Source organism: Saccopteryx leptura, chromosome 7 (assembly GCF_036850995.1).
Source record: "Saccopteryx leptura isolate mSacLep1 chromosome 7, mSacLep1_pri_phased_curated, whole genome shotgun sequence".
NCBI classification, from domain to species: Eukaryota; Metazoa; Chordata; class Mammalia; order Chiroptera; family Emballonuridae; genus Saccopteryx; species Saccopteryx leptura.
The window spans coordinates 72921317-72934248 of NC_089509.1; the positions used below are offsets into that span (position 1 = coordinate 72921317).

The 12932-nt window shown below is 42.5% G+C and overlaps 1 protein-coding gene across 2 annotated transcripts in view; it reads left to right on the plus strand.

Annotated features, from left to right (window-relative positions):
* The first annotated feature begins 4898 nt into the window (after window positions 1-4898).
* ITGAV (integrin subunit alpha V) overlaps window positions 4899-12932 on the plus strand; it is a 100973-nt gene continuing 92939 nt past the window's right edge. The window contains exon 1 of one of the 2 annotated variants that reach the window (XM_066346393.1): window positions 4899-5573. In XM_066346393.1, the coding sequence (XP_066202490.1) occupies window positions 5389-5573 (185 nt within the window). In that variant the 5' untranslated portion in view covers window positions 4899-5388. The remainder of the gene's footprint in view (window positions 5574-12932) is intronic. The other variant, XM_066346392.1, reaches the window with a different exon arrangement.

Sequence of the window (12932 nt, forward strand, 5' to 3'; positions counted from 1 at the left end):
ACCTTTCAACCTGACTCCTATCTGGCAACTGTCAAATGTTTTTTTAAAAATTTTTTTTATTTTTTTGTATTTTTCTGAAGTTGGAAACGGGGAGGCAGTCAGACAGACTACTGCATGCGCCCGACTGGGATCCACCTGGCACGCCCACCAGGGGGTGATGCTCTGCCCATCTGGGGCCTTGCTCTGTTGCAACCAGAGCCATTCTAGTGCCTGAGGCAGAGGCCACAGAGCCATCCTCAGCGCCCGGGCCAACTTTGCTCCAATGGAGCCTTGGCTGCGGGAGGGGAAGAGAGAGACAGAGAGGAAGGAGAGGGGGAGGGGTGGAGAAGCAGATGGGCGCTTCTCCTGTGTGCCCTGGCTGGGAATCAAACCTGGGACTCCTGCACGCCAGGCTGACACTCTACCACTGAGCCAACCAGCCAGGGCCAAATGTTTTCTGTATCTATAAGTTTGTTTCTATTCTGCTTGTTCATTAGTTTTTTATATTCCACATATAATTGAAATCATATAGTATTTTACTTTCTCTGATTTATTTCACTCAACACAATACCTTCTAGGTCCATCCATGTTGTTGCAGATGGCAATATTACATTCCTTTTTTTTTATGGCTGAGTCATATTCTATTGTATACATGCACTATTTCTTTATCCATTATTTTATTAATTTATATTTATGATGCTTCAATATCTTGACTATCATAAATAATCCTACAGTGAACATATGGAAGCGTATATCTTTTTGATTTAGTGTTTTGGGTTTCTTTAGATAAATATCCAGAAGCGGAATTGCTGGGTCTATCTTCATCTCTTATTACAGCCTTTGTTTTAAAGTCTATTTTGCCCTGGCAGTGTTGCTCAGTTTGTTGGAGCATCATCCTGATATGCCAAGGTTGTGGATTTGATCCCATTAGGGCACATGCAGGAGTCAACCAATGAATGCATGGATAAGTGAGACAACCTATAGACATTTCTCTCTGTCTCTCTCTCCCTTCCTCTCTCTCCAAAATCAATGAAAACAATTTTTTGTTAATTTAAAAAATAAAATCTATTTTGTCTGGCATAAGTATTGCTATCCAAGCCTTTTCTGTTTGTTTCCATTTTCATAAAATATCGTTTTCCATTTCCTTACTTTCAGTTTGTGTGTGTCCTTCCAGTGAAATAAGTCTTCCGTAGAACGCATATGTAAGTGTCTGGTTATATGATCCATTGAGCCATCCTATGTCTTTTTATTGGAGCATTTAATTCATTTGCATTTAATTATTGATAGAAATGTATTTATTGCAATTTTATTCACATTTTTTACCTTTTTTTGCCTTCTTCTTGTTAAAGAAGACCCTTTAACATTTTTTTGTAATACTGCTTTGGTGGTAGTAAACTCTTTTAGCTTTTTCTTGTCTGGGAAGCTCTTTATCTGTCCTTTGATTCTAAATGATAGCTTTACTGGTAGAATAATCTTGGTTCTAGGCCCTTGCTTCTTATCAATTTGAATATTTCATGCCAATTCCTTCTGGCCTGCAAAGTTTCTGTTGAGACATCAGCTGACAATCTAATGGGAGCTCCTTTGTAGGTAACTAACTTCTTTCTCTTGCTGCTAAGATTCTCTCTTTGTCTTTAACCTTTGGCATTTTTAAATTATGATGTGTCTTGGTGTGGGCCTCTTTGGGTTCACCCTTTTGGGGACTTTCTGGACTTGTATGTCTATTTCCTTCACCAAGTTAGGGAAGTTTCCCATCATTACTTTTTCAAACAGATTCTCAATTCTTTGCTCTCTCTCTTCTCCTTGTGGCACCCTTGCCATGCAGCTGTTGTTATGATTGATGTAACAGAGGCTCTATAACTTATCCTCACTTTTTTTTAAAGATTTTATTTATTCATTATAGAGAGGAGAGAGAGAGAGAGAGAGAGAGAGAGAGAGAGAGAGAGAGAAGGGGGGAGGAGCTGGAAGCATCAACTCCCATATGTGCCTTGACCAGACAAGCCCAGGGCTTTGAACCAGCAACCTCAGCGTTTCCAGGTTAACGCTTATCCACTGCGCCACCACAGGTCAGGCCCTATCCTCACTTTTAAAAATTCTTTGTCTTTTTTCTGCTCTGACTAGATGTTTTCTGCTACCTTGTCTTCCAAATTGTTGATTTGATCCTGTGCCCCACCTAATCTGTTGTTTATTCCCTGTAATATATTCTTCCTTTATGACTGGTTCTTTTTTATGGTTTCTATATCTTTTTTTATGCTGTTGAAATTCTAAGTTCCTTTGGCAGTCTCATAGCCATTGTTTTGAACTCTGGTATCGAGTAGTTTGCTTGCCTCAATTTCATGTAGTTCTTTTTCTGGAGATTTCTTTTGTTCTTTTATTTGGGACGGGTTTGTTTCTCTCTCCATTCTGGCTGCCTCTCTGTGTTTGTTTCTATGTATTAGGTATATTTACTATGTCTTCTAGTCTTGGTAGGGTAGTCTTATTGAGTACTGTCCTGTAGACCCAGTGGTACAGCCTCCCAGTTACCTGAGTGGGCCTGTATGCACCCTCCTGTTGTAGTTCAGCCTTGATTGCTGTTGGCACATCAATGGGAGGGATTGATCCACAGGCCAATCAGCTACAAGAACCAGCTGTAACTACAGTGGAGGAGCTGCTGTGCAGAAACTGACCCCACAGAGTAGAACCTATTCCAGTGGGGCTCTGGCACCAGCCGAGTCTGCCCCTTCAGTGTTTTGTTCATGGAAGTGTTTGGGTGGTGCTCTGTCATGGAATGAAGCTAGCCACCTGGTGTTTCAGCTTGGGGGTCTCCTGGAAGTTGCAGACCAAGGTCAGCCATTGCCTGTGCTCTGCCTGAGGCCACCTGGCATGAGCTACAAAGAGATCTTCAGATGGCTGCGACTTGTGCTGTGTTTAGGGGTACCCAGGAGAGGCCAGTGGTAAAACCAGTTCAGCCATGAGTGTGGGGTCTGTGGCCATTTACCAAGAGGTACATGTCGCATTGGGGCCTGATGCTGGCTGTTTGGGGTTTGTGAACATTTGAGAGTTTAGGAAAGTCTGTTGCGTAAGCCAAGACATACCATTTGCATGGAGAAACAACTGGAAACAGCTTGGGTGGGCTCTTAAATTGGGTGGGACTGTATCTCAGGAATATCAGGGCAGGGGGAAAAGTGTTACTCAAGTTGATGGAAACTCAGATATGGTGCCAGCCTTTGTCTGGAGAGGGAAGGTTCATCAAAAGAACAATGGCTTCTGCCAGTATTTCTGTCTGTCAGAAAGCTGCTCCTCCAGATCTTGCTGTAAAGCCAGAACATTTAGTTCTTCTCCATATGTCCCTAGCACTTTTCATGCTGCTGCCCAAGCATTACAGCTAAGAGGGGGTGAGTCTGAGTAAGCCTGTGCACAGGCCCTTTAAGAGGAAGTCCTGGCACTCCAGCAGCGCCTCTGTCATACTCAGCCACAATCTCTGCTGGTTTTCACAGCCAGAAGTTATGGGGACTTCTATTCCTGGCATTGGAACCCTGGGCTAGGGAACCCAGCATGGGTTGCAACCTCTTGCTCCTCAGGGGAGAATCTCTGCAGCTGAGATATCTTTCCAGATATTTAACTACCACAGGGGTGTGGGACCAGCCTGTTTCCACTTCTCTGTCCATCTTACCAGTCACCATATGGCTTCTTCTATAAAATATTAGTTCCAGGACTTCTGTTCAGGTGGATTTCAGGTGGTTCTCAATGATGTTGTTCTGTAATTCAGTTGTAATTTTGATGTGGTGTGGGATGATGCCAGTACCATGTTTACCTCTGTCATCTTGACCAGTAGCCTCTTGTTCACCAATCTTTCTTTCTTCCTTTCTGTCTTTCTTTCTTTCTTTTCTTTTCATTTTTTTTTTTTTTTTTGACAGAGACAGAGAGAGGGACAGATAGGGACAGTTAGACAGGAAGGAAGAGAGATAAGCATCAATTCTTCATATGGCACCTTAGTTGTTCATTGACTGCTTTCTCCTTTGTACCTTCACGGGTGTGGGGGAAGTAGTGAGGTGATTATCACAGACCTAGTGACCCCTTGCTCAAGTCAGCGACCTTGGGCTCAAGCCAGCGACTTTGGGCTTCAAGCCAGTGACCTTTGGGCTCAAGCCAGAGACCATGGGGTCATGTCTATGATCCCATGCTCAAGCCAGCAACCCCATGCTCAAGCTGGTGAGCCCATGCTCAACCAGGCGACCTCGTAACTAAATTGAGTGATACACTATATAAGAAGGTCACTTCTCTGGGCAAGTAAATGCATCGTTTCATTTTCATTTCTTCAATACTTTATTGATTGCTTACTATCTACCTGGCAAGGTGATAGGCTTTGGTCAAGGTTCCTGACCTCAAGGAAGTCTCTCAGACACTGGGCATGATGCAACATACCAACAACAAGAGAGCCCAGGGGAGCTATTTCCGAAGGAAGGGGTGCGTATTCTTTCTTCCTACTCTAAAATTGTGTTTCTACCCAAATGTCATAAATCAACGTATATAACAAATCATAGGATTTCAACTAATAAACTAGGAATAAGGTTTTACTAGTCTGACTTCATTTAAAAGGATTACTGCCTGTTCTTTGCTTTGCCAATCCTTTCATGGACCACTGAAGTTAGGCTTTTACACAACTTGCCGTGAAATAGGCTGTGCTAGCATTCTGGAAGTTTATAATTAAGTTCAGTGTTTGTGTGCGGTATTGAGTGGGGAGGAAAACAACCACTAATTACGGACTTTCGTTTGTGAGAGCCTGCTAGGCTCTTAAGTAGAAGAAACAGGAGAAGTGGATAAAGCTTTCCTCATTTTAAAATAAAAGTCGCACAGGAGCTCCTGGCGGGACCGGGAGACGACGAGCGTCCTTGGTGCTCCGGCGGACGCAGGCGGGTTTGGACCACCGGGAGCGCTGCCCCGGGTGGGGACGCGGAGGGTCTGGGGCCTCCGTACAGACGGCCTGCTCACCGGACAGGAGGCGACAGCGCGCAAGGAAGTGGAAGCGGGCTCGCCCCAGGGGAGGACGACTCTCCTCCTCACTTCCTCCCGCACCGCGGCTCGGCCTCCTGGCGGCTCCTCCTCCTGTGCCTCCTCCCCCTGCCGCCTCGGCACTCAGGCCGGGGGTGCGGCGCTCACCCCCGCAGTCCGCAGCCGGAGGGAGGCGAGGGCTTCCAGCGCCGCTCCCGCTCCCCCGCCCGCGCGCCCAGCGCTCCGCTCCACTTTCCTGGCGGCCGCCCCGCAGCTCAGCCCTCCTGCCGCCCGGCGCCGTCTGGGACTCGCCGGGGAGTCCTAGGGCCGCAAGTCTCCGCGCGCGCACAGGCGGCGGGCCCGGGCACCGTGCGCTCCGGGAGGGGTGGACCCGGCTGCGGCTGCGGCTCCGGCTCCGCGCCCGGCGCGCACTTTTCAGCGATGGCTTCCCCGGCGCCGCGGCTGCTTCGCCGTCGCCCCTGCCGACTTCTGTTCCTTCTCTCGGGATTCCTGCTGCCTCTTTGCGGCGCCTTCAACCTGGACGTGGACAGTCCTGCCGAGTACTCCGGCCCCGAGGGAAGTTACTTTGGCTTCGCGGTGGATTTCTTCGTGCCTAGCGCGTCTTCGTAAGTGGCCGCAATGGAAAGGGAGCCTCCCCCTCCCCCACCGCGCGCTCCCACCCTGCGTTTCCCTAGGGAGAGAGATCTCCGGAGAGATGCCGGCGGCGGTCTGTCTGTCCGTTCCCCACCCCCTCGGGCCGGGTTAGGTTCTGAGTGGGTAAAACATCTGGGGAGATGAACCCCCTCAGGACCCACCACGCACTTACCTCTTCTCCTCTGCCGAGAGGGAGATCTTTAAAGCCGACCTGTGCTTAAAACTCGGGGAAAGTGGGAAATCAACAAAGGCTGGTCTGGCGGGACTCCACGCTGCCGGTCCCACAGTCCGGGACGTGGTCGGTTTCATCCCCGAACTTCTTTTGCTCTTGTACCTCCTTAGCTTTCCCGGTAGTCGTTTTCTGCTTCACAGACTTCAACACCCGTCCTGTTCCTTCTCCCTAAGCAAGCCCTCCCCCACTCTTTCCGCCTTTCACGCTGATTCGATTCTCCTCATTTACCCCTTTTCCAGACATTCTGATGACTAAAATGACCATACTGTCATAGTAAATTCATTGTCCCCTATATCTGGGATGTCTGACCTTTGCACATTTGAGGATGAACAGATGAATTGAATGTGTCATCTGTTCTTTTTATAGTGATTCATTATTTAGGTCATTGTTAGGAAAGAACAAGGGTGTTTGCTGAGTTTTCATTCTCTGCGGGTGATTTGAATACTGCAGTATTTATGAATTCAGTTGTTTTCAAATTGCCAACGTTTCGCGTGCAGAGACCGTCAGTACTTGTAACAGATTTACTGCCATTATTGGACTAAAAGTTGTCTCTGACTTTACCCAGCGGTGACATCATGCTCACTACCCCACCCCCCAATTAGCGTTAGAAATATGGATTTAGTATGTGTTTACTAGAAGTCTTTTGATGTTTAACTATTGTTTTCAAAAAGGAGAACTGCTCTTAGAAATTGTAACAACATATTTTTAGTTTCTAATTTTTTAAATAATATTTTAATGTTTGGGGAGGAGAGGGACGATCATTTTGATGGTCAGTAATTAGATACGGCCCTTTTTCCAATTTATACATGATCTAAATATTTTTCCATGACTGTTAGACAGCTATTGCAGCAGTAAATAGGTTGGAAGCAGTTAGTAAAGCTAGACACTGTTTCATATAGTGAACTCAATTTTACTTCTTGTTTCCAGCTTCAGTGCTTGCTGTCTGAGATCTGAGCACAAATTTTCCAAAACGATCAAAGTAATCATCCACTTTAGTCGAGTGACATTTACTGTCTTCTCTTTGATTTAATCATTTTGCCAGCCTTACCTTTTATTAAAAAAAATTTTTTTTGTTTCCAGATATTTTTAAGTGTATGTATGCCTTTATGGGGATTTCAGTTGCTCCTAAAAGTGTTCTTTTAGATTTAACTTATACAGAAATTCTGATAATTTTGAAAATATATTGCTTTTTGTTAAGAGTTAGTACTTAGCAAGAGTTAATACTTGCATGCTTTAGAATTGATAGTGTTTTGCATGACAAGATGACAAACTTTAAGTGTTATAAGTATGGGAAATGCAGTAATATTGAACTGTTGGCATGAGATATTTACTGTTTTTGGTTAGGAGGTTGAATGACTAATCTTTGATAAGTAATTATAGTCATTTCCTATACTGTGACCTCACTGGTCTACAGGGCCTCCCATGGGGGCCTTCAGAGGTAAGGTAAAATTGAACTTGGTTTGGTTTCATATCATTTTAAATCTTCATCAGTGACTTTGTTAGTGATAGACTAGTGAGCTCTAGGTATAGCCTAACTTAAAAAGTAAAACTCAACTTTGAGATTTAAAAAAATTATATAAACAAAGGTTTCTCCTTACTGAGCTTTACAGATTTAACAAAGATTAATGCAGAATGTCTCCTAATTTTGTAAAAAGGCGTGTTAAAATGTAACAAGCATTGGAATCCAAGGCACATGGGGTGCCATTTATAATACTGTCAGCTGCATTATTGTAGTTATATAGCAATCATAAATGTTTAAAAGAAAAGAAAATCACGTAAAAGTGTTAAAGATTCCTTTCTTCTGAAGGAAGAATACCTGGATTAATGAGGAGGCAAGATAATAAAGTGTCTTCTAGCTTCTTCAGTTTCTAGAGAGGTGTCTAACTACCCCTGGCAAGCTATAGAACTGTTTAAGTCTGATTTTTCTTGTCATAGAAAATTGTTACTGAATTACTTTCACATTGTTGTTAAAACTAATGAATCAATTGCGTATTAAAGAAAAGAAAGACTAAAGCACTAAACAAAAATATTAAGAAATATTAAGAAAATGCTCTAGAAATGAGTTTTAGGTATGAAGTAAAAAGTCGCAAATGTAGTAATTTAAAATTATGTAAAATAGAAAATAACCATTTCATACTTTTTTTTTCTGTATGCATTAACTTATGGTGGCTGTATTGCCAAACTTATATAACATTTAAAGATCATGTATAGGCCAAGAAGTAAAGTCACGTTTTTTCTTGTGGACAAATTAAAAATTCCACTCACGTTTATGATAATGATATCTTACATTGGTTAACCTGTTTTATAGTTTACAAAGAACTTTTATTTATGATAAATCATTTCAATCTACACTACAAGCCACCAGGAGCAAGTAGGAAAGTGTATAAACTCATTCTTACAGATGAGGAAACTGAGGCCAGAAGATTTTGCAGCCTTAGCTGTTTGAGTAGGTTAGTGTGTGGGGTAGGGGGCAAGGTGTAATTAAAAGAGAGATGGTGTGAAATTTAAATTTCTCTTAATTTTTATGTCCAGATTTTAAATTTTTGAGAAGAAAATAAACAGTTTTCTTACTTATTCAACTATTTATAATTTTCACTTTAAAGGTATTCTGTATTTATTTATTTATTTTAAAATATTTCTCTAATGAAGAATACTGGGTTAGAATTCTTGCCTTTTTCCCTATTAAACACTAATGGAGCCTTATTTACAGTTACTTTGTGTGTCTATGACCCCAAGAGCAAAGTGTGGGTGAGTGTGTCCTGGTCCCAGAAGATCCTGCAGAATACTTAGCGATTCTCCATCCTAACTTCCTGTTGGCAGCACCTGGAGAGCTTTCACAATAAAGCTGTTGCCCTGGCTGCATCTTAGCTCCAAAGCTAGAGCTCTAATACGTACACCCTGTGGATCATTTCTCCTTGACCAGCCCGTTGTACCTTCATCTCACTGAAAATGAACTCTTTTTCACCATGAGATGTCATTTAGACCTGTTTCTATTAATGGAGCCATCATTTTCTCTTGTCACCCTGGGAATAATTTCATATTCCTCCCTCTCATGTTCTATTTTTCTTTGTCTCTATAACTGCACTCCCCTAATATTAGTCAGTTATTAGTCACCAGGCAGAAGGTCCTAGAAATTCTTCCTTGTTAATGTTTCTTGCTTCCGTCTCAGCCTTGCCCTTCCACCGCCAGCTCCTTGTTTCAGCCCAGGCGACACCGGCGTGGCCCGTGGCCCGTGGCTCGCAGGCCCTCATCCCTTTGCCCGTCACCCGTCATTTGGCTCTTAAAATCTGCTAAACATCTTATGTGTTTCCGATAGTTTTATCTTTCTGAAGCATCTTTCTGATCCTGGTATTTGGCTGCTAAAATTTCCACGACAGAGCTTTCATGGCTCGAGAGAGAGGGCAAACTGCTTAGTCTGGTAGAAGGCCCCTTTCAGTCTGTCCTAATCTGCATGTAGTTTTAAAAGTTCATGTCCCCCAGAATTAAAAACAAAATAAAACAAAAAAACTAAATAGAGCAAACAAAAGTTCATGTCCCATTTCTTCCCTCACCATTGCAACAACTCTTTACAAAATGATACCAGCTCATTTTCATGAATTGTAGTGTGGCTCTGGCTGTATTGCTTTTTTTTTCTTTTTTCTTTTTTTTTTGTGCTGTATACAGTATACATGTATAGACTCTAGCTGTATTTAGAACTTAAACCCGTGTTGATGACTCCTGATTAAGGCCCAAGGTTTATAGGACATTATAAAAGAGAAGAGAAAATATATAGAATTTATAGTTACTGCATCTGTTTTGCATCATAAACATGTTCACTCTGTAGCATTTTCTATGGAAAGCAAATAGCTCTGAAATAACATTCAGTTCTAAAATTTTATACACATTTCTTTCGATAAAGTTTATGATAATTTTTCAGAAGTTTCTTTTGATGAAAGCTCCTTGGTCGACCCAGAGTCAGCCAGATACACTAAACATGCTTTATCTCAGAGAGAACTCAGTGCTGAAAGCACCCAAATAGTTTAGTTCATTTGGAGGTTTTTAAAAAATGTACTTGTCATTGTTTGGCTGGTTGCCTCTCCTTGGTAATCAAGGTCACATTCCCTGAAGCAGCTGCTCTTAAAGTACACTTTGGTAGGAAGTACGCTGAAGGGCATCCCCCTGGGTGGTTTCTCTTATCCTCTGGTCTGTGCTTCCCTCCCCCTCCACCATTCTGTCCCTCCCTCTTTCCCTTCTTTTTCTCCCTTTATTCCCTTTCTCTTCCTAGTCTTTTAATCCTCCCTTTCCCCCTCCCCCCCCAATCCCAAGCGCACACTTTGCCCTTTCTCGTTTAGAATTTCTTGGCATATTAACAACCTGTCTGTGTATTGCACACCTTAATTTTGAAGTCATTTAATGGGCATGTCTCAAGGCATTTGTAATGGTTAGGATGGAGATGCTGAGACTATTCTTGGACAAACATTTTTTTGGCAGGAGATGGAGTCCGTCAGGAGAAAGTTGCAGGCTTAAGAAATTAAATTTCCAAGCTTCAGATTTTTTCTGCTAATCAGTGAAATCTCTGTCAGCCTCAGCTAACTTTTTTTTTTAATAAATAAATTTTTATTTTAATTGGGTGACATCAATAAATCAGGGTACATATATTCAAAGAAAACATGTCCAGGTTATCTTGTCATTCAATTATGTTGCATACCCATCACCCAAAGTCAGATTGTCCTCCGTCACCTTCCATCTAGTTTTCTTTGTACCCCTCCCTCCCTCCCTCCTTCCCCCCCTCCCCCCCCCCCCACCCCAACCACCACACTCTTGTCCATGTCTCTTAGTCTCGTTTTTATGTCCCACCAATGTATGGAATCCTGCAGTTCTTGTTTTTTCTGATTTACTTATTTCACTCCATATAATGTTATCAAGATCCCACCATTTTGTTGTAAGTGATCCAATGTCATCATTTCTTATGGCTGAATAGTATACCATGGTGTATATGTGCCACATCTTTATCTAGTCTTCTATTTTTTTTTTACAGTGATTAAAGCCTTTAAGCAAATTCTTGGCCAATACAGCAAGAATCCATAAAAGAGTAGTGTCCTTAACATGTTCACCAAGTCCAAGTTGGCCCCAACACCATGCCAAATCCCTGAAAAATGCAACCCAACCCCTGTTCACTCTGTTAGGAGCTGTCACAAGGAGCAGGAGTCCAGGAAAAGTCCACATGGCACTGGAATTGTCACACGTCCAATTGCAGATCACGTCCAAGTCCCAGTGACCGCTGCTTCTTCCCCTAACTCTTGTATCTCTCCTAAGCCTCCACCATTGTCAGGAAATGGTGCAGGCCAACTCTTAACTACCCTTCTACCTCTCTCCTTAAGATTTTGCTTTTGCATTCATTAATGGTCTTTACAGAAAACCAAGGAAAGGAAAGCCCTTTTAAGAATAGATTTTAACTTTTATATTTTCTATTTTTAGGTTGTATTTTCTTAATTGTTTTTAGTTCCGATGCCATCATCTTACGTTTTTATGATGCATTCAGATTATCTAAGTTTGCTCTTATCCACCCACATTCAGAAAATTTAATTTTTTTCTAATTATGGTTGACATTGTTATCTCCATTCAGTAGAAAAGGAAACTAAGACTCAAGAGATTTAAAATGACTTTCTCAGTTGATTTGTATAGTGACTGTAACCTTCAGTCTCAAACTGTGTTCCTTAGACAGTGCTGCTTGTATTGCAAACACTTTTCTGGTCTGTCACTTCTGTTACCCTAAATAAACTGTTGTATACATTAATTAGATATTCTTCGATGAACTTCAAGTAACAATTATTTAATTTTCTATGAAGTGTTTCATTAACAGGCTTTTGTTGTTACTGTGTCAAAAACCACATGACGCCCTGGCCGGTTGGCTCAGCGGTAGAGCGTCGGCCTGGCGTGCAGAAGTCCCGGGTTCGATTCCCGGCCAGGGCACGTAGGAGAAGCGCCCATTTGCTTCTCCACCCCACCCCTCTTCCTCTCTGTCTCTCTCTTCCCCTCCCGCAGCTGAGGCTCCATTGGAGCAAAGATGGCCCGGGCGCTGGGGATGGCTCCTTAGCCTCTGCCCCAGGTGCTAGAGTGGCTCTGGTCCCAGCAGAGCGACGCCCCCACAGGGGCAGAGCATCGCCCCATGGTGGGCAGAGCGTAGCCCCTGGTGGGCGCGCCGAGTGGATCCCTGTCGGGCGCATGTGGGAGTCTGTCTGACTGTCTCTCCCTGTTTCCAGCTTTAGAAAAATACAAAATACCCCCAAAAAACAAAACAAAACAAAACAAAAAAAAAACCCCACATGACATAAAATTCACCCTCCCAACACATTACTGGACTTTTGTTTTCCGTAATTTGTATTGATTTTATATTCCTTCAATTTTCTCAGCATCCTTTGCCATCCTATGTTCTTTATTCTATACAAATATTTAACATTTGTCTGAGGCAATTTTATTTTCTTCATCTCTCCATTTTTCTCTTTTAAAAACATTCCGTAATAACTCTTCTAAGGAACTTAAATAACATGTTGACATTTTTAGACAAAGAATTTGATTCCTCATCTTCTTTTCCCCCGTTAACCTAGCATTTGGGAACTGACAGTGTTCACACATTCCTTTTATATTGTTCTACCACTTCTGTAACATCTCACAAATGTACAAGACTGCACATGAAGGTATGCCTAGGAAAACTGGATGAACACGCAGATCGGTACAAATAATTACCACCATTTTGTGCCTATAATGTGCAAATGGCCTGATGAAAAGTAGCAGGCTTGGTTTTATTCTTATCCAGAGAACTCAGGCTGCCAGTAAAGGAACTCAAGCTGCAGTTTTCATTCATAACTCAATCTCCTAATAACTTCCCAGCCCTCTCTGTCTTAGAGTCCCAGGTAAAGAAATTATCTTGCCAAATAAAGAATTGACCTGAAAGCCAAAATAAATTAGTTATATAAATAATTTAAATAATTAGATGTTTATTAGAAGGTGATTCCTTCATATTCTAGAGGGGTTGGGGATAGTGGAAATGGCTTATTTGCATATGGCTACTTTAAGTTCAACACCTATAGCTATCAAATTTACTTGCTACTCATCTGTC